The sequence below is a fragment of the Canis aureus genome, chromosome 6, assembly GCF_053574225.1.
Source record: "Canis aureus isolate CA01 chromosome 6, VMU_Caureus_v.1.0, whole genome shotgun sequence".
NCBI lineage: Eukaryota > Metazoa > Chordata > Mammalia > Carnivora > Canidae > Canis > Canis aureus.
In genome coordinates, this window is record NC_135616.1 from 55,580,236 (window position 1) to 55,602,853 (window position 22,618).

Consider the following 22,618-nt stretch of genomic DNA (forward strand, 5'->3'; position numbering starts at 1 on the left):
GAACACACATTCACTCATTCACTTGCTGGCAACTTTATAACCCCCTTACCACTCTACTCTTAGTAGCACTTCATAAATCTATAGATTTAGACAGGTGTATTTTGTGGGTCTCCCTACCAGAAAGTAGGAACATAAACTTCAGGAACATAAAGATTCTAGTTTTGCACCAGGTCGTGCATATACTCTCAGGTCCTAGAACAGTATTAGCACACAGAGGTACTCAATAAATATTTGCTATATAAATGTTGACAAAGAATTTCTCTATTATGTTTCCTCGACCTAAGATGCCCTCTCTGCATTGCCATCTTCTAAAATTCTACTCATTCCTCAAAGCTTACTCAAATACTATTCTATGAAATTTCTGATTTCCCCAAGTAGAACCCATTGCTCTTACAACCATTACTCGATTATAGTTTGAGCTAGCTCTAGTTTAGTCTGTCTTGTAATTTTTACTATCTTGTTTTTTGCTTCTACCTGTAGATTGTAAGCTCATTAAAGGCAGGGTCCATGTCTTATCTTTTTATCACACTCCATACCAAATTTCCCACCCCTCACCCACTATCTGACAGTACCACATTGCCACCAAAGGGACATAGGTTAAAGGAGGAAGGGACTCAATATTTGCTTAACTATTTAAAGGGAAGGACATTCCAGAGTGAAAAAACATAGAAGCAGATGCTAAATTGTGTGAAATGGTATGGCTGTAGCAACTTTTTAAGTAGATATAAAACTGCCATACCTCAGAAAGCTTGAAGGAGGTATAGGTAAATTATTTCCACAAAAACTCTGTTAATATGATTATAGAATTTATTAGCAAGCAAAATATTAGTAAAGTCTTTATTTTTCAGAAAAGGGAGAGAGTTCAAAACATTCTAGAAAAAAGCGAGGAAAAATACCCCTAAAACACCCAGTAAGAGTACCTGGCTGGCTCAGTTGGTGTAGCATGCAACCCTTATTCTTGGGGTTGTGAGTTCAAGCCCCATGTTGGGTGTAGAAATTACTCAAAAATACAAGAAAGAAAGAAGAAAAGAAAAGAAAAAAGAAAAAAAAAGAAAAGAAAAGAAAAAAGAAACCCAGTAATTGGCTAGGTGACACCTTTTAGTTCCAATGTAGTTCTTTATGACATCACTAAATTTATCCCTGAATCACTATGACTGATGATGTTATATCATTATAACATCATCAATGTATATTTGCTGACTAGGATCTTAAATGTTGAGTGGAGCACCATATTAACTGATTCCCAGAGCAATCCTGCTCTGTGACCAATTTTTTGGCTATCGATTTTTTTTCCCCAATTGCGAAGGATGTCCATTCAAGGACTATCCCTGACATTTTCTCTGTTGTTTATCTGCTTCCTTAGGGAGAGCTTCTGCATTTGTGATGGAACAATCTGGACAAAGGTCGGATGGGAGATTTTTCCAGAAGAAATGCATTATCTGAAAGTTAAGCCTTCTCCATCTCACTGTCTACCTTACCCTCTGGACAAACTATGCTGTAATTTTGCTAATATGGATATATTTCAGGGTTCTTTACATCTCCTTTATATTTTAGTACAAGCTCTCTTTTTAATCTTGTCTGTTTTATCTGTGCATTACCTGTGGATGAAATGGAAAAAACATCAAAAAAAGGTGAATTAGTAATGCAAATAGTAATAGTTATAAAATACTTAGGACTTTAAAACATAAGATTATCAGCTTCTTTGAGGGAAAGTAGCATGTCTTATTTCTCTTTGTAACATCTCCTTGCCCCCCACCACTCACCCTTCAACATGTAGTACAGTATCTTGCGCATACTAGGGGCTCAACAAATGTGTATTGAATTAGAAAGTCCTTAAAATAATATAGTTCATCCTCTCTCAAGTTACAAAATATATCAGGAATGTAGTAAGCAATAATGAGTAGAATGGGTAGGAGATGACATTATCTGTCTGGGGCCATAGGTATAAGTCATTCAATCTTTCTCCACTGCCTCATCCATAAAATGAAATATCTGGATGAAAGATCTATTAAGTCCTTTCCAGATCTATCTAAGAAAGATAAATATGTCAAAGTTACATATATTTTCCTTTTTTAAATAGACTGTAAACTAATTTCTAATGTTAGGATAATTTTCTGGGAAATGGTACTCTTAAACTAAGTTCCCATTTTGCCAATGGCACTGTATTTTGAGGCAATCTTAAAAGTTCATCGACCTTCACAAGAATTAGATATTTATAAAATTACTATGATTTGATTGCATTATACATTGAGGCTGCTTAGTAAGGAGAAAACATTTACCTAATATTCAAGTAATTTCTTTCAGCAGAATGCTCTTATAAAAAGCACATATTAAATGCTTGTTGATGGTGAGAATGATTACTATAAATTTATAAGGGAGCATATACAAAAGAGCATTTCTTCTGCATTTACACCTTTCCTCTACAGTAACCTTTCTTTTATATAGATAATATGTAGTGTTTAGAGTTTAATGTACATATCTAGAAAACAAATGTAATTTGAACTACAGTAAGAAAAAAATCTGTAATATCATCTTTTTCTTCTTTTAGCTGAAAAAACCAGCCTCCACAGATACATTTGGTAATGACCTGGAAAATCAGTCCATCTATGACATTGATCAAATACTCTGCCGGCTGGTGGCCACAACATCAATGATGACCAAGTACCTGAATCAGGTGTCCCATCATCCTCCAGCTAAGAAAGTCAAGCACCGAAAACTAAAGAGGAAGAAGTATGAAGGAGGAGAAGGAGCCAGGGGATACTAGACCTATCCATGTGCAAATGTAGCTCAGTTCAATATGAAGATTACACAAGAAATCTGTTGAGACAACTCATGTAAGGATAAAAATGGTTCTTTGAGAGCCTTTGTAATTTTTTTTTGTCACAAACTTTACTGAATCTTTCCAAAGAAGTATGGGTTGAAAAATTATTCCCATTCAGCTAAAACAGCATCCATACTTACTAAAGTACCAAGAAAAAGATTGTATACAATCACTTCTTCATGTTTAAGTGTTTTTTTCTTTTTTGTGTGTTAGATTACTAATCATTAACCAAAATTAGAATAGAATCTTGATTTAGTGTTTCAATAAATCTCTGATTTAAATATTTGTGAAGTGCCTGGATAGCTCAGTGCCTATTTCCTAATCTCAGCTCAGGTTTTGATTTCAGATCTCAGCTCAGGTTTTGATTTCAGCGTCATGAGTTCAAGCACCGTGGGCATGGAGCCTATGATAGATAGATAGACAGATAGATAAATAGATAAAATTAATTTGTGATTTTTCTTACTTTCCCGAACGGATTTTTTGGCCACACAAAAAATTTTAATTTCCCATCTCAGATTACTAAAATAGTATGGAAATATTAAGAAAAAGAATAATTTTTTAAGTATGAATTTTTTGGGGATCCTTGGGTTACTCAGTGGTTGAACGTCTGCCTTCAGCTCAGGGTGTGATCCTGGGGTCCTGGGATTGAGTCCCATATCAGGCCCCCTGCACGGAGCCTGCTTCTCCCTCTGCCTATGTCTCTGCCTCTCTTTGTGTCTCTCATGAATAAATAAATAAAATCTAAAAAATAAAAGTAAAAATAAAAGTATAAAATTTTCCATTTTCATTATGGCAAATGGTGAATTAAGTATTAATATTTTTAAAATATCAGGCTTTGGTTGATAAGGTACCTCAATTTTTAGAACATACTCCATACATTTGTTGATCAGCCACCTCAATTTTTATAAGTACGGTGACCATATTTTTTTCCAAACAAATTGGGAGACTTATCTGAGGAATAGGACATAAGATTTGATTTAAAACATGTTGAAAATGCCAGAAAAACATATTTCCCATAATACCTAAGGGAGGAAAAAGCTTTTGAAAAACAATTCTTTAAAAAAAAATTATTGAAACAGTCATAATTCTACAATCTTTACAAGTAATAGAATAGTGCCTGCATAGGTTACTGTGGATTATTAAGTTTATTTATGATTCCATTTTCCAGACTCTCCTCCTTACTTCTAATCTCCCTTAGCACAACCCTACTCGTACATCTCCAAAAATGTTTCTTCCAACCCTTTGGAGTTCTGACCTGTTAACCAATTCCCTCTAAAAGAACACTGATACAAATTTATTTTAATGGGAACTCTTGAAAAGTCTCCAAATCTCAAAAATCCAAAGAAATTGATCTTTAATAGCGGAATTATCAACAGTGTGGAGGAGACTCTTTTTAGGGTAGGTATTGGAGTAGACAGGCTTTAAACAGGATGCCTGGCCAACCGGCTGGAAAGTTAGAGACCTGTCCCAAGAGCATTCCCAAACAAACCCATAAGAAGCTGGATTAAACCAGACAGGCCCAAGACAAAGAAGGTGAGAAACCCTGATCAGGTAATGAAGAAAATATGCAAAACTCTGCTCCCAAGAAATCCCCTCCCCAAGTAATGAATATTCCACCCTCTAGTTAAGAGCTGTCAATAAAAGATAGAGACCCAAAGCTAGGGCATGCAGCTCTCCCTTGAGCTCACCTACGCTCATATCTCAAGAATATACTCTCACTTTAATAAACTTTCCTACTTGCACCACTCAATCGTTGTGGTTGGTCTGTCCTTGACACCAAGAGCCTTTGTGATGATATCCCGGGAATGGGTGAGGCAGAGGCTTCCGGGCCAGGAAATCTTCCCAGTTCATCTGGCAACATAAGGAGTCTTTAATCACTTAAACCTCTCCAGGTGACTCCTACTCTAATTACTAGAATAAGAAATAGCAGTGGTTTAAACTCTCTTTAGGCTGAATTAAACAAATGTTAAGTGTTTTCTTAAGTAGTTTGTGTTTTTGACATTCCACAGCTACATTACAATGAAGCTCCAATCCTTACAATTCTATCACTGATCTGAAAACAGAATATTAGTTTATAGTACTGTAGTCTCCTTTTATCTCAATTATTAGTAAATGTTATGCAGAATATTATAGTACTGTAGTCTCCTTTTATCTCAATTATTAGTAAATGTTATGTATAATACCCCTAAGAATGTAAGGACCCAAACTAAACATGGATATTAGGAAAAAGGAAACCACTGGAACTCCACACCCATAAGTTCCAAACTGTTCCTTTTCAGAAAAGTTACAGTAAAATTTGTCCCTGGTTTGTGTTTTTTTAAGTACTATGGGTCATTCTTCAAAAATGGATTTTAAATTACACAATGTGAATTTCAGCTATAATAGCTATTCATGGGAGGTCAATTAAATTTGTTATTTTCTTTTTACTTACAGATCTAACCATGAAATTGAAAGTATTCTTAGAAATATTGCCCTAGAAAACATTTAAGACAAGTGGACAATTATCTGTAAAATAATCCACAAGGTATATAACTCACCTTTTTCTTCCCAAATGTGCTATTTTCCTCCAATTTCCTTTATCTGTTCTCCCAGTCCTTTCTCATTTTACTGATAAGCAAGTTCCTTATTGCTACCAGATGAATCTTCCTAAATACCACTTTCATCTTCTTCCTTTTCTACATAAAACCTTTCAGTGGCTCCCAATTGCAACAAAAATGAAATGAAAACACCTTAGCCTGGCATTTCAGCGTATAATCTGGCTGTAATAACAGCAGTAGCATTTTTCAGGTGCTGATCACACACCAGGCCTTGTGGGAAGTGCTTTGTATCATCTTATTTCATTCCTCACAACAATCCCCAAAAGGTTAGGAACTATTATTGGATCCTTTTTTCTGGAAAATAAACTAAGGTTTAAAGAATTTAAGTACCTTGTCCAGGGTCACATAGGTTTCAAGTGGAGACACCAATATTTAAACTCCAGCAATTTGATTCAAAAGCCCATGTACTTTCTCTTTTATGATTCCACCTGTGCTGTAGCCTACCTTGGCAAATTATGACTTGCTATTCTACTAAGGCAGTCTCATCACTCTCCTCCCAATTTGCCACATTCATTCCCAACCCTCAGCCTGTGCTCACACCCTGTCCCCTTCTATTCTATTAAGATCCTACCCATTCTACAAGGCCCAGCTCAACTCCAATATGCTCGAACTTCATATTCTCCGACCACCCCATAGCATGCACCACCTCCTCTGCTAATTTTAACCCTTAATTATAGTCTTTCTGGTATTATGTCTATAGCTTATCATCCCTCACCTAACAAATGTCCAGAGGGCAGGAACAACCAGTTGTACCTACAATAATGCTATTATCATGGTTGGCATTTAATAAATGCTTGCTGACAGCATAAATGCGGAGAACTATGCAAAATGAACACTGTGAACTTCACAAGTACTATTTTTTTAACCAGTGTGTGTACACATACATAGTTACGCAGGTATTATCTCCCTGGAATCTCTAAGCTATGTTCTCTACAGGATTGTGTAAATGCATTAAGCAAAATATCACTAAAACTCAAAATAGCACATAGCTTTTGACCTGTGAAGCATTAACATACGTGCAGAAAAGTGCAAAAAATTATAAATGTACAGTTCAATGAATTTTCACAAATGAATACACCATGTAACCAACCAGTTACCAGATCAAGAAAGGACATTGGGGCAGCCCGGGTGGCTCAGCGGTTTAGCGCCGCCTTCAGCCCAGGGCAGGATCCTGGAGACCCAGGATCGAGTCCCACGTCGGGCTCCCTGCATGGAGCCTGCTTCTCCCTCTGCCTGTGTCTCTGCCTCTCTCTCTCTGTCTATCATAAATAAATAAATATTAAAAAAAAAGAAAGGACATTGTACCCTAGAAGTTCCCCTCATGCCAGAAAGGTAACTGCTATTCTGATTTCTAATACTATAGATTAATTTTTCCTGGAAAGTCTTTTTATTTTTTTTATTTTTTATTTATTTTTTTAATTTATGATAGTCACACACAGAGAGAGAGAGGCAGAGACACAGGCAGAGGGAGAAGCAGGCTCCATGCACCGGGAGCCCGACGTGGGATTCGATCCCGGGTCTCCAGGATCGCGCCCTGGGCCAAAGGCAGGCACCAAACCGCTGCGCCACCCAGGGATCCCCTGGGAAGTCTTTTTAAATTATTATAATTGTATCTAACTGGGAAAGCAAATATATATATGCCTCAAATATGCCATTTTACAAAAAGGAGGGGGGGGGGAGCAGCCCAGGTGGCAAAGCAGTTTAGCACCACCTTCAGCCCAGGTCATGATCCTGGAGACCCGGGATCGAATCCCATGTCAGGCTCCCTGCATGGAGCCTGCTTGTCCTCTGCCTGTGTGTCTGCCTCTCTCTTTCTCTGTGTCTCTCATGAATAAATAAATAAAATCTTTAAAAAAAAAAATGGTCCACTCTGCCTAAGTCTCTTAGAAAATGGCCCTGAATTTAAATCTTACATATATTCTTATAGGAAATTATTGATAAAATTGTTACAAATTAGTCAATCAACTAACTTCCAAAATGTAGTTTCTATAAGTACAATATAGGCAATAGCAATAGCAAAATAGAAAAATAGAGGCAGATATCACACACTATCACCAACAGTGACTGTGATTCCATGTACAAATAAAACATCTTGATAAAAGGTGAAAATGCTAATCATCTCTTGCTTTGTTGATGGTATAACCTACAACTCAGGAAAAAAAAAATCCATCACTCAGCCCATTTGCTACTATCACCAGCCAGACTCCAAGACCTGACCTTTACCGCCTACCTGCTTGGCCTCACAGATCTCTGTCCTACTTTTTCCCTTAATCTCTTCTTTGCAGTTTATCTCTTAACTCAGGCAGACCGAAATCGAAACCACACCTTAAGTGATAGCAACTGCCCTGCAAGGCATCCAACTAGCTCAGACTACCCAGACCAGTTTGAGCTTAACCCCTGATGCACACCTACACCGGTGTGCCATGGAGTGACTTCTAGAATGACTGACAACTACCTTTACCTCATTATAATACTAAAATCTCCACCCAAGGAGGGACACAAGCCTCATTTACATAACATACAATGTATGTACAGGAATGTTCCTTAAGGTGCATGTGGGATCTTATGCTTGCCTCTACAAACAATGACCAGGATCTCCTTTTTAAATATTCATTCTAACTCTAAATAAAAGAAACCCATGGACCCTTGCTTGAGGAGTCACCATTTTGGAAGTTTTTCTCTGTGATCTCCTTATTTGTTACAAATAAAGTTTCCATGTGTGACAACTCACTTGGGGTAGTTTCTATGTATGACTTACCAAGGAGTGTATTCACATTAATTCAGTTACACTACTACCTGTGGGCCTCCTTACCTGCCCAGTCCAGGAATTCAACACACTCAGTCTGGGAATACCGAGCAGCAACATCTCGAGCTCTTTCTTCTCGGAAGTTCAGAGCTTCTATATCAACATCCAACTCCACTAGTGCTTTCAAAGTTTCCAAACGACCCCAGGCTGCAGCACAATGTAAGAGTGTGTAACCTAACAAATAGAATGAAGATGGTCAGGTCAAATAAGACTATTGCTTTAGGCTGTTTTACTGAACAGAAGATCTTAATGACATTCAAATCTTGAACAATTACTGTGAGCTAGGCACTATTCTAAGTACTTTATATATGATAAACTAATTTAGTTCATAAAAACCCTATGAAGTCAGAACTATCATAATCCTCGCTCTCCAGATGAGGAAACAGAGGTCCAGAGAGGTTAAGAAGGAAACTCAAGTCCAAAAACTTGCCCAAGGAGCACAGCCAGTAAATGATGGATGCAAGATACCAGCAAGGTATCCTGAAGTCTGAGCTCTTCAACATCTTCTAAGAAGACAGCAACCTCCCTAGAAGCAATATTTTGGAACACAATTAAACCCATTACTCTAGTCTAAGGGATTTTCAGTAAACTCAAATTATGCTAGCATTATTGTCAATAAAATCATATGAATTATGACAACTGTGTAAGTCTTTGGTTTGGAAATTAATCATTTGAATTAAAACTGAAATCATGACCCATCAAATTATAAAGTTGTTTTTTAGACTTGCTGAGACAACTACAATGAGGGTGAAAAACAAGGAAGGTATCATCAAAATTTTTTCACACTGGCTTAAAATAATCAAGTCAAAAGTTCATTGTTTTAACTTACCCACAGGATATATTTATGACTCATTTAACTGGCCAAAGAGGCATGTATTGCTACTACAAGAAGAATTGAGCAAAAGAATGATTACATGTCCTGACTCTACTATGTACTGGGCACTTTATGTACTACTATTTCATTCAACCCCTTCAAGAACCTATGAGGTTGGTATTGTTAGCCCCATTAAAAAATAAAGGAAAGTGAAAGTCAGAGAGGCTATCCCTTGCCCAAGGCCATAGGTAGTAAGCAAGACTCAAACTCAAACCCAGGTCTGTTGCCAAATAAAGGGTTTATAAGGAGTAGGAAACAGCACCTTAATGCTTGTCACTGAGCAGAGTAGGGAAAAAGAGAATAGTGATTCCTCCACTTCCTTCCAGAAACCTCTCCTTGACTCCCTACTTGCCAAATTCCCACCATCCCAGGTCTGTTTTACATCAAGTTGTAAGGATATCATTAACAGAAGGGTTAGTAAGGGAATCAAAAAGAACATGAAGTGAACTACTCCAGGATCAGCCAAAATTGGTATTACATCTCCTCTTTGGCCCAACTTCTTTTTTCTTAATATCACAACAAATGAGAGATTTCAAAAACAAAGAGATAGAGACTAGCCCAAAATTTCTTTGTGCCTTTATCCACTACAAAAAAAGAAGAAAAGAAATACCCTGATACCACTTTCATTGTTCTTGCCTTTTGTCTGAAGACAGAAGTTTTCAATCAGCCAAAAGATCCAGGCTCCCTGATTTGCTGGGGGAGGGAGCTATCTATTGACAAGATGCTGTGAGCATGAGCAAGAAGCCATTCCAAATGCGATGTCTGGCTCCTTATATTGCTCTTCTCAAGGCTGAAGTTATAGGCCACTGGTAACATCTATTTTTTTTTCTATTTAATATACATGGTTTAAAACAAGAAAATAAAAATAAATTAAAAAAAAACAAGAAAATATTTCTAAATAGAGGCTTTTAACAAAAAATTTGCATGTTTTTAAAACACCTTTACAGGTGTTTTATCCCTTTGTTGGAAATGATCTGTTTTCTAGAAAGAAACACACAGATCCTTATAGTACATTAACTCTATTGCCTTCTCAGAAGAAGAAAAACCATTTAAATAAGATGATTTCAAAAGCATTCAGAAGAGAAAGGGATTTTCCTAAAGTCTTCCCATAACGTTGGTAATGAGTGCTGGGTCCCAGGAGACGGATACAGAAGGTCACATGTTAGAAATCCAAGTAGGAAAAAAGGTACCATAAATGGAACTAGGAAGGATTGGGGCTAATTCTAAGAGAAAAATAATCTCTTTGTGGAAGACTCCTGGTTACTAAATACAGAGTGACTAAATACTAAAAGACCACTGGTTCAGTTACCTAAAATAGGGGCAAGTATACCACAATATGAGCAATACTGTAACACCCAAATCTAATACTGTGATTACTATACTGCCTAGCATCAACTGCCTATACCTCAACTCTTCTTTGGTAAACTCTTGGTCATTTTCAGGATTCAATACAAATATTGCCTCCTTTGTGAAACCTTCCCTGACCATGTCCAATGCTTCCAGGTATAGTTCACTTGTATCTCTCCTCTAAGCTATCTCATACCTTATCCCACCATATAGTAATTATTTATTTACAGATGTGTTTTCTGCTAAACTGTAAACTAGTCCAAGGGTGAATTCATTCAGCTTTCTATCCTGTTTCCAGGACAAGGTCTGGCTGTTCTTCCACCCTTAATAAATCTTTGCTGATCGTATGAGACAAATTTTAAGATGGTAACTAGTTCTGGTCGTGCTTGTTTGAGTATGGTCAAGTTTAGTGACCAAAGCCTTGCCAGAACCAGAGGAGGTTTTATCATCAATAAAGTACAAACTGAAGAGACCTGTCCTTGGATTAATAAGAAAATAAGGCACTTCCCAATAGACCAGAAGTCAGGAATACAGAGAGATGAGACAACATAACTGTTTCATCCTCCTCCTTCTTTTGGATCAAGTGTCCAATTCTCCAGTATTTAATAGGAAAGGAAATCCTGAAAGTATACATGGTTCATCAATCACCTTGAAAATAATTTTCTTTCCACTTCTCAGTATCATCCACAAATAAATGGCATAAATCTTATTACTTTATAGACATATGTACTGCAGTCCTTTAACCAAAAGTCTTTTAATTCTAGGCCAATGGGTTCTTATGTTCCAATACATCCTCAGACTTCATATATATATATATATATATATATATAATGAATATTATTCAGCCTTTTAAAAAGAAGGAAATCCTGTCATTGCAACAACTTGGATGAACTTGAAGGACATCATGTTAAGGGAAATAAGACAGAGAAAGCCAAATACTGTACAGTATCACTTTATGTGTCATATAAAAACAAAGAACAAAAAGCCAAAAAAAAAAAAAAAAAGTTGAGCCCATAGAAATAGAGTAGGAAAGTGCTACCCGGGATCCCTGGGTGGCGCAGCAGTTTAGCGCCTGCCTTTGGCCCAGGGCGCGAATCCCACGTCGGGCTCCTGGTGCATGGAGCCTGCTTCTCCCTCTGCCTGTGTCTCTGCCTCTCTCTCTCTCTCTGTGTGTGTGACTATCATAAATAAAGTTTAAAAAAAAAAAAAGGAAAGTGCTACCCAGGGACTGAGGGGTGAAAAAAATAGGAAAGGTTGGTCAAAGGGTAAAAACTTTCAGTTATAAGATGAGTAAGTCCTGAGGACCTAATGTATAACATAGTGACTATAGTTGATCATTATTTTATAATTGAAATTTGCTAAGAGAGTAGGACTAAAATGGTTTCACAAAAACAAAAACCACAACCTCTTGGGACACCTGGGTGGCTCAGTGGTTGAGCGTCTGCCTTTGGCTCAGGGCATGGTCTTGGAGTCCCGGGATTGAGTCCCACATCGGGCTCCTTGTATGGAGCCTGCTTCTCCCTCTGCCTATGTCTCTGCCTTTCTCTGCCTCTCACGAATAAATAAATAAAATCTTAAAAAAAAAAACACACAATCTCTTGATTTGATCTGTTCTTTCAGGTGAACAAAGCTTATGGGACCTTGAATCATGCAAATGAAACAAGAAGCTTACTGGTAAACTTTAATGTGATTCATTATCTTACAAAGATTAAAATAATAATTGCCAAGTGGACTGGTATAATTAGGTTGGCCAGTTCATGCATACTTTATAAAATCATCTTCATGGAATACCAAATCATTATCACACATAATGCTCAGAATACCACTTGATTCCTTCCTTTCCCTATAAGAAATTCTACACTGGAAACAAATATCACTAGAAGATATAAGGGGATAGCTGTATTGGTTTCTTTGCTGTCAAAACAAATTAGCACCTAAAATTTAGCAGCTAAAAATAATACCCATTTATCATTTCATAGTTCTGAAGCCCAAGTTCAGCATGGTTCAGCTAGGATTGTGACTTAAAGTCTCAGAGGCCTAAAATCAAGGTGTTAGCCAGCCCACGCTCCTATTTGCAGACTGCAGGAATTTCTGATTCCAAGCCCATTTAGGAACTCATTTGGCTCATTTAGGATTCAGTTATTTGAGGCTGGAGGGCTAAAGTCAGATTCCCTGCTGGCTGGCTGTCAGAAGCCTTTTTCAGCTCTGCCTGCTGCCTCCATTCGTTGTCACCTTGTCCCTGTATCTGCAAACAGCAACACTACTTTCTCATGCAAGAAACCTCTCTGATCTCCTTTTCTAAATCTCTTCTAATCCCAGCTAGAAAAATTCCTCTACTTTTAAGGACTCATGTGATTAGACCAACCTTCTCAAAAATCTAGGTTAATCTCTCCATTTTAAAGTCTATATGGGGGTGCCTGGATGGCTCATTCAGTTACGTATCTCACTCTTGATCTCAACTCAGGTCTGCATCTCAGCGTCGTGGGTTCAAGCCCCATGTTGGGATCTGCACATACTTTTAAAAATAAATAAATAAAACAAGCTTCAACACTAGGTAAGTGTGCTTCAGGTTTTTGATAGAGAGCCTTAAAGAAGGTTTCTTCTATTTCTATTTTGCTAAGAGCATTCATCATGAATGAGTGCAACATTTTTTTCAAAAGACTTTCTTCATCTTTGGAAATGATCATGTGGTTTTGTGCATTCATCCTTTAATGTAGTGAATTATACAATATTTTTTCTAATGTTAAAATCAACCTCGTGTTAATGGAATAAACCCAGTCTAGTATATTACATTTTGTAATATGCAATCTTAGATTCAATTTGTTAATATTATATTTAAGATATTTGCATGTTATTGAGATTGGTCTATAATTTTTCTTTCTACTACTGTCCTTAACTAGTTTTTCTATAAAAGTAGTTTCTCTCATAAAATGAGTTAAGCAATTTTTCAACTATCTTTATGTTCTCCAAACATTGTATAAGCTAAAGATTACCTTTCCCTAAAAGTGCAATGAATCTTACCTTTTAAAACATCTGAGTTAGATGGGGGTGGGGGAAGGAGGCCTATTTTTGTTACTTATTCATTTTTTTCAAAATAATCATTTATCTACTCAAGATTTCCATTTTTTAAATTAATTTTGGTAATTTATATCTTATAAGAAAACTGTCAAACATTTCATCCATGTTTTCAAATGTATTGTCATAAAGTTATTTATAATATTTTCTAATGATTTTCTCTTCAAATTTTTACTTAAATCCTAGTTAGTTAACACATAGTGTAATATTGGTTTCAGGAGAATCCAGTGATTTATCACTTACATATAACAACTGGTGCTTATCACAATAAGTGCCCTCCTTAATACCCATCACCCCATCTAGCCCATTCCTCACCCACTTCCCTCCATCAACCCTGTTTGTTCTCTATTGTTAGGAGTCTCTTATGGTTTGTTTCCCTTTCTCTCTTTCTCCCCCTTCCCATTTGTTCATCTGTTTTATTTATTAAATTTCACACGAATGCAAGCACATGGTGTTTTTTTCTGACTTATTTCACTTAGCATAATATACTCTAGCTCCATCCACATCATTGCAAATGCAAGATTTTATTCCTTTTGAGTTAACATTCATTGTATATATGTATGTGTGTGTGCATATCCATTAATCAGTCAATGGATATGACTTCTTTAAGTCTTAGTTTCTCCTGTGTGTATGCTCCATTTTATAAATTTCTAAATATTATTTATGCTCTCTACTTCTCTGATATTATCAAATATCAAAAATTATCAAATATTATCAAAGGTTTTTCAACTGTTTTTTTTTAAAGATTTTATTTAGTTATTCATGAGAGACACAGAGAGAGAGGCTGATTTTATTTATTTATTCATGAGAGACTCAGAGAGAGGCAGAGACATAGGCAGAGGGGGAAGCAGGCTCCTTGCAGGGAGCCTGATGTGGGACTTGATCCCAGGACCGCAGGATCACACCCTGAGCCAAAGGCAGATGCTCAACCACTGAGCCACCCAGGCGTCCCTCAACTGTCTTTTTCACTAAACTAGATTTTGGTTTTGTTAATCTTCTCTATTGTTTCTTTATTTTCAGTGTCATTATTTTACTACTACTTTTTTCCTACTTCTACCTTCTTTGGATTACTCAGTTGTTTTTTTTTTCTCTACCTCCTTGAGTTAAATGTCTTGTTTATGATTTCCAATCTTTCTTATGTTTCCATATATACATTAAACTGGAATTTAACTTTAGTTTTTTCCACAGGTCTGACATAGAGTGATCCTGTTGTCACTTACATAAGTTCTAGTGTATTTTCTATGACCAAGAGATGATTTAGAGTGTACTTTGGTTTCTAAAATTATACGGGATTTTCAGTTATCTTTTTGTTACTATTTTCTAATCTTATTTTATTGTGGTCAGAGAAAAAAGACTACATGCTCTAGATCCTTTGTTGTTTGTTGAGACTTTATGGACTTACTTGTGATCAATTTTTTAAAAATATTCCATGTAAGCATGAAGAAAATATATATTCCCTATTTGTTGGAGGTCACTGTTCTATTTTCTACAATGACTATGTAATATATTTGCAATCTGAAAAAAAAAAGTGACTGCATAATAAGAGCTAATTAGATCATGACTGCAAAACTAAAAAATCCTCAAAGGAAAGAAATAACATTATTATTATTAAACATTTGCTGTATATCAACTTCCTATGTGCCAACTACTGTGATAAAATATTTATATTTACTATTTTATTTAATCCTTACAACATCCTATAAAGAAAATATAATTATTATTCCCATTTTGCAGGTGAAGAAACAGAAGCACAAAAAGATTAGATAACTAGCCCAAGTCATATAGCTAATTAAGAATGAAGTCTGTGGGGGCACCTGGGTGGCTCAGTTGGTTAAGCATCTGACTCTTGATTTTGGCTCAGGTTGTAATTTTAGTGTCATGAAATGGAGCCCGACAGTGGGCTCCGTGCTGGACATAGAGCCTGCATAAGATTCTCTCTATCTCTAAGGGACAGAAGAAGGTTTATTTGAACAAATTATAGCTTAGAACTTCCCGAATCTGGAGAGGAAAACAGCATTCAAGTCCAGGAGACACAGAGAACACCCTTCAAAATCAATAAAAATAGGTAAAATAGTAAAGCTTGTAAATTTCAAAGATAAAGAAAAAAAATCCCAAAAGCAGCTCAGGACAAGAGGTCTTTAACCTGCAAAGGTAGAAACATAAGGCTGGGAGCAGACCTATCCACAGAGAGCTGGCAGGCTACAAAGGACTGGTATGATCTATTCAACATGGGAAAAATGGGGAAAATATGCAGCCAAGAATAATTTATCCAACAAGGCTGTCATTCAGAATAGAAGGAGAGATAAAGAGGTTCCAGAATAAACAAAAACTAAAGGAATTTGTGAAACTAAACCAGCCCTGCAAGAAATATTAAACAGGATCCTTTAAGCAAAAAAAAGAGCCCAGAGGATCCCTGGGTGGCTCAGCGGTTTAGCACCTGCCTTCGGCCCAGGGTGTGATCCTGGAATTCCCGGATCGAGTCCCACATCAGGCTACACGGAGCCTCTTCTCCCTCTGCCTGTGTCTCTGCCTCTCTCTCTCTTTCTCTCTGTGTCTCTCATGAATAAATAAATAAAATCTTAAAAAAAGAAAAAAAGAGAGCCCCAAAGTAACAAAGACCAGAAAGGAACACAATCTACAGGAACTTTACAGGTAACACAATGCCACTAACTTCATATCTTTCAATAACTACTCTGAATGAAAATGGACTAAATAAATGCTCATCAAATCAAAAGATATAGGATATCAGGATAGATTAAAAAACAAGATCCATCTTATATGCTGCTTACAAGAAAGAGACTCATGTTAGACCCCAAGACACCTCCAAATAGAAAGTAAGGGAGTAGGAAACCATTTACCATGACAATGGATATCCAAAAAAAGCTAGAGAAGCTATTCTTATACTAGACAAACTATATTTTAAACCAAAGACTAGAATAAGTGATGCATAAAAACACTATATCAAAATAAAAGGGTCTCTCCAACAAAAAGATCTAACAATTGTAAATATTTATGCCCCAATCTTGGAAGCAGCCAGCTATATAAACTAATTAGCAACAAAATTAAAGAAATCCATAGATAGCAATACAATAATAGTAGGGGACTTTAACAATCAACTTACAGCAATGGACAGATCTTCTAAGCAGATCAATAAGAAAATAAGGGCTTTGAATGACACACTGGACCAGACGGACTTCACAGATATATTCAGAACATTCCATCGTAAAGCAGAATACACATTCTTCTCAATTACACATGAAATATTCTCTAGAGTAGATCATATAAAGAGTCACAAATTAACCAATACAAAAAGACTGAGATTATACCATACAAATTTTCAGACCACAGTGCTTTAAAACCTAAAGTCAACTACAAGGGCAGCCCCCGTGGCTCAGCAGTTTGGCACCACCTTCAGCCCAGGGCATGATCCTGGAGACCCAGGATCAAATCCCACATCGGGCTCCCTGTGTGGGGCCTGCTTCTCCCTCTGCCTGTGTCTCTGCCCCTTTCTCTCTCTCTCTCTGTCTCTCATGAATAAATAAATAAAATATTTAAAAATAAATAAATAAAGTCAACTACAAGAAAAAATTTGAAAGGACCACAAATACATGGAGGTCAAAGAGTATCCTACTAAAGAATGAATGGGTTAACCAGGCAATTAAAGAAGAATTTTTTTAAATACATGGAAGAAAATGAAAATGAAAACATAACAGTTCAGAACCTTTGAGATGCAGCAAAATCAGTCCTAAGAGGGAAGTAAGTATATTGCAATACAGGTATTTCTCAAGAAATGAGAAGTCTCAAGGCTGCCTGGGTGGCTCAGTGGTTGAGCGTCTGCCTTTGGCTCAGGTCATGATCAGGGGTCCCAGGATCAAGTCCCGTATTGGGCTCCCTGCAAGGAGCCTACTTCCCCCTCTGCCTATGTCTCTGCCTCTCTCTGTGTGTGTCTTTCATGAATAAATAAATAAATAATATTTTTAAAAATTATTTAAAAAAAGAAAGAAAAGTCTTAAATATACAACCTAACATTATACCTAAAGGAGCTGGATAAAGAAAGCAAATAAACCCTAAATCTAGCAGGAGACAAAAAAAAAGATATAAGCAGAAACCAATAATAGAGATCAAAAATATAGTAGAACATATCAACAAAATTAAGAGCTGGTTCTTTGAAAGAATTAATAATATTGATAAACTCCTCAACAGAGTTATCAAAAAGAAAGGCTAGAAGTCCTAGCCTCAGCAATCAGACAACAAAAAGAAATTTAAAAACATCCAAATTCATCCAAAGAAGAAGTCAAACTTTCATTCTTTGCAGACAACATGATACTCTACATAGAAAACCCAAAGGATTCCAGCAAAAAATTTCTAGAACTGACTCAGGAATCCAGCAAAAATCACAGTATATTATAATTACTGCACAGAAGTTAATCACATTCCTATACACTAACAATGAGGCAGAAGAGAAATCAAGGAATCTATCCAACTTACAATTTCACCAAAAACAACAAGATACCTACAAATAAACCCAACCAAAGACGTAAAGGATCTGTACTCTGAAAACTATGAACACTTATGAAAGAAGTTGAAGAAGACACAAAGAAATGGAAAAACATTCTATGTTCATGGATTAAAAGAACAAATATTGTTAAATGTCTATGCTACCCAAAGCAATCTACACATTCAAAGCAATCCCTATCAAAATACCATCAACATTTTTCACAGAGCTGGAACAAACAATCCTAAAATTTATATAGAACCAGAAAAGACCCCGAATAGCCAAAGTAACATTGAAAAAGAAAAGCAAAGCTGGAGGTATCACAATTCTGGACTTCAAGCTGTATTACAAAGTTGTAACCATCAAGACAGTACGGTACTGATACAAAAACAGACACATAGGTCAATGGAATACAGAATAGAGAATGGAATAAAAAAAAAACACAAATGGACCCTCAACTCTATGGTCAAAGAACGAATATCCAATGGAAAAAGACAGTCTAACAAATGGTGTTGGGAAAATTGGACAGTCACATGCAGAAGAATGAAACTGGACTACTTTCTTACACCATATACAAAAATAAACTCTAAATGGTTGAAAAACCTAAATGTGAGACAGGAATCCATCAAAATCTTAGACAAAATAGCAGCAACGTCTTTGACCTTGGCCACAGCAGCTTCTTCCTAGACACGTTTCCAAAGTTAGGAGAAACAAAAGCAAAAATAAATGGTTGGGACTTAATCAAGATAAAAAGCTTCTGCACAGCAAACAGTCAACAAAACTAAAAGGCAACCTACAGAATGGGAGAAGATATTTGCAATGTCTTATCAGGTAAAGGGCTAGTATCCAAAATCTTTTTTTTTTTTTTTTTTTAAGTATCACACTTATCTCTAGAGAAGACATACAAATGGCCAAAAGACACATGAAAAAATATTCAACATCACTTGGCATCAGGGAAATACAAATCAAATCCAAATGAGATACCACCTCATACTGGTCAGATGGCTAAAATTAACAAGTCAGGAAGTGACAGTTGTGGGGGAAGATGCAGGGAAAACTTTCTTACACTGTTGGTGGGAATGCAAACTGGTGCAGCCACTCTGGAAAATAGTATGGAGGTTCCTCAAAAAGTTAAAAATACAGCTACCCAGGGCACTTGGGTGGCTCAGTCAGTTAAGTGTCTGCCTTCAGCTCTGGTCAGTATCTAAGGGTTCCTAGATCAAGGCAAGCATCCGGCTCCCTGCTCAGGGGGAGCCTGCTTCTCTCTCTGCCTCTCCCCCCTGGTGCATGCTCTCCTTTTCTCTCTCTCTCTCTCTCTCTCTCCCTGTCAAATAAATAAATAAAATCTTTTAAAAAATAGAGCTACCCTGTGACCCAGTAATTGCATTACTAGGTATTTACCCAAAGGATACAAACCTAGTGATCTGAAGGGGCATATGCACCCCAATGTTTAGAGCAGCAGTGCCCATAATAGCCAAAATATGGAAAGAGCCCAGATGTCCACTGACAAACAGATGAGGAAGAGCTGGTGTGTATGTATGTGTGTGTGTGTGTGTGTGTGTGTGTGTGTGTATAAATAAATAAATAAATAAATAAATAAATAAATAAATAAATAAAATTCAGCCATCAAAAAGAATGAAATTTTGTCATTTGCAATGATGTAGATGGAACTAAAGGATATTATGCTAAGTGAAATAAATCAGTCAGAGAAATACAAATACCATATGATTTCACTCATATGTGGAATTTAAGAAACAAAATAGTGGTACATAGGAAAAATATATAGGAAAAATAAGATGAAAACAGAGAGGGAGGTAAAGCTTAAGAGACTCTTAAGTATAGGAAACAAACTGAGGGTTGTTGGAGGGGAGGTGGTGGGGGGATAGGATAACTGTGTGATGGGCATTAAAGGGCACTTAATATAATGAGCACTGGGTGTTATATGCAACTGATGAATCACTAAATTCTTTTTTTTTTAAGATTTTTAAAAAATTATTTATGAGAGACACACAGAGAGAGAGGCGAGACACAGGCAGAGGGAGAAGCAGGCTCCATGCAGGAAGCCCAATACAGGACCTGATCCTGGGACCCAAAGGCAGATGCTCAACCACTGAGCCATCCAGGGGTCCCTAAATTCTACTTCTGAAACTAATAATACAGTATATTAATTAAACTGAATTTAAATTTAAAAAAGAGTCTCCCTCTGCTCTTCCCCCATCCCACTCATGAATGTGCATGCACACTCTCAAAAAAAAAAGTGATGTGTACTTAACTACTATGCTTTACTATATCAACATATATATAGTATACATTCATATATATGTATACACATATACACAAAATGTAAAGAAGGCACGTCAAATTTATCCAACTTTAGAGATAGTTTGTGGCATCTTTAGATAGTTCTAAGTAATGCTGATGAGAGAAAAAAGACAAAATACCTCTGGTGGTTTTTTCATTCAGATTCACACCATACTTTGCCAAAGCTCTAATCACATCACTTTGCCCAGCCATGCAAGCCGCATACAACAAATTTCTCCCAACGATGTCTTCTTCCAAGAGTAGCTGCATGGCCTGTTCATGATGAGGGTTCTCAGGATCCTCAAAAATCTTCTGCAAACATTCTACATCCCCTGTGAGAGCAGGTTGTAAGAGAGGATTAACAGTGCCTGTTTCCTCTGGTTCTTTCCCTTCTTCATCTTCTTCTTCTTCTCCTTCTTCTTCTTGCTGTGAGAAAAATATTGACTTTTCTGAACTCTCTGATTCAGGAGGTCCTTCTGGCTCCATTAACACCAAAAATACCTGAGGCTAAAAAAAGAAAGTAATAGTAATCTACTTGAACAAATCAATATTTGTTTATTTGCTTATTTTATCAGTCAACTGACAATATAGGTGGGATAAAAATACTTAACTAGTTGAAAATAATTATAAAATAAGACACTTCATCCATGCAATCAAAAAGTTTATTGTGCACACTGTCTAAATATATACTAAAATGCTAAATGTGTGATATAAAGAGTAAATTCAACCGGAACAGAAGAAAAAACAGATCAATGTGGCCAGATTTATTAGGAAAAGATTCAAAGAGAATGAATGTTGAACAGATTCACTTGCCTAAAAAAGGGTCCATGCTGGGGGAAAGTTAGAAACACAGAGGGATTATTGGAGCCAGATTAAAACTCTTAAAATTAGGCACTGACACTGAGATAGAATTATTCATTCAGAACTGTTCACTGAAAGCTTACTAATATTATAAGCGCGGTGCAGGCACTATGTAAATTACAAGAAAGAACCAAATTTATTTCCTGCCTTCAATGACTTACTATTTCAAGGGAGAAAATATGACATGCATAAAATAAGTGTGATAAAATGTAACATGTGCTAAGTATCATAAGACATGAAGTATGCTATGAGAGTTCAGAAGGAATGAGACTAATTCCAGGCACGATTAATCAAGGAATTCTTCATGCTCACTCTGGCAGAACACATACTAAATTGGTAATGATTCAGAAAAGAGTAGCACAGTGCCCTTCATGTGTATAGGAATGTTTGCTGCATCACTGTTCTTAACAGCAAAAATCCTGGCAGGAAAACAAAGCCCAAGAAAAGGAGTGAGCATAAACTGTAGCATATTCATACAAAATAGTATAAGTAGTTCAAATGAACATATTATAGTGATACCATGTGGTAGGCAACTTCTAACATGGCTTTCAATGACTCTCACCCGTCTTACCCTGTCTCCTGGTATTCATACCCTTGTGTAATTTCCTCCCCCTGAAATGCAGCCTTGACATAGTGACTTTCTTATAATGAAGATACAGCAACAGTGATGGGATGTCATTTCCACAGTTCAGTTATAGCAGATTGTGACTGGTGTTGGTATTCTCTCCCTGACTCTTCTGGTGTGTATGATGGAGAGGGCCATCATACAAGGAACAGAGGGCAACCTCTGGCCAACAACCAGGAGGGAACAGAAGCCCTCAGTCCACTAACCCATGAGGAACTTAACTCTGCCAACAACCACTGAATGAGTTTGGAAGTGGATCTTCCCAGTTGAACCTTGAGATGACTGCAGTCACAGGCAACACACTAACTGCAGCTTCGTGAGAGAAGCCAAAGTAAAAGATCTAGCTAAGCTGTGCCCAGATTCCTGAGCCAGAGAAACTGGGAGATAATGAATGTGTGCTATTTTACACTACCAAAGTTTGGGGATAATTTGTCATGCAGCAATAAGTAACTGAAGCATATAATATAAATAAATCTTAGCAATATAATATTAACAGGAAAAAGTAGATCCAAAAGTATAATCTTTTGGATTATATATACCAAGATATATTCTGTAAAGTTCAAAGCAGTTAAAATTGACTTTTAGCAATGCAAATAGACTCAGGAACACTATTTTTTAAAAAAGAAGAAAAGCAAGATTCAACACAAGATTTAGGACATGTTTGTGGCAGGAGGGTAGGAGGAAGACACAGGAAATGGGATACATGATTCATATAGTTAGTAAAAAAAAAAAAAAAAGTATTTAAGCTGGGCCATAAAGAATAGGCAAGATTTGGTCATTCAGAAATCAGAAGGAAGGGAAATCTAGTTAGAATAA

General features: G+C 36.6%; 2 protein-coding genes across 8 annotated transcripts in view; one reads left to right on the forward strand and one right to left on the reverse strand.

The window, feature by feature from the left end:
* The window catches only part of ANKRD45 (ankyrin repeat domain 45), a 51,102-nt gene that overhangs the window by 20,087 nt on the left and 8,397 nt on the right, over positions 1 to 22,618 (reverse strand). For 6 of the 7 annotated variants that reach the window (XM_077901712.1, XM_077901717.1, XM_077901715.1 and 3 more), the window contains 2 exons: positions 20,457 to 20,823; positions 8,231 to 8,398 (listed from right to left, as the gene is read on the reverse strand). In XM_077901712.1, the coding sequence (XP_077757838.1) occupies positions 8,231 to 8,398; positions 20,457 to 20,802 (514 nt within the window). In that variant the 5' untranslated portion in view covers positions 20,803 to 20,823. Of the gene's footprint in view, positions 1 to 1,431; positions 4,673 to 8,230; positions 8,399 to 20,456; positions 20,824 to 22,618 lie in introns of those variants that run through there. The other variant, XM_077901716.1, reaches the window with a different exon arrangement.
* TEX50 (testis expressed 50) lies at positions 1,184 to 3,106 on the forward strand. Its single transcript, XM_077901719.1, has 2 exons — positions 1,184 to 1,631; positions 2,549 to 3,106. Exons 1-2 carry the CDS (start codon positions 1,308 to 1,310, stop codon positions 2,762 to 2,764), a joined length of 540 nt encoding a protein of 179 aa, XP_077757845.1. The 5' UTR covers positions 1,184 to 1,307; the 3' UTR covers positions 2,765 to 3,106.

Bases quoted from the DNA above. Each gene is read 5' to 3' on its own strand.
- TEX50 (XM_077901719.1), top strand. From the start codon at position 1,308: ATGTCCATTCAAGGACTATCCCTGACATTTTCTCTGTTGTTTATCTGC. The intron at 1,632-2,548 runs GTGAATTAGTAA...TTCTTCTTTTAG, and splicing joins GGAAAAAACATCAAAAAAAG to CTGAAAAAACCAGCCTCCAC.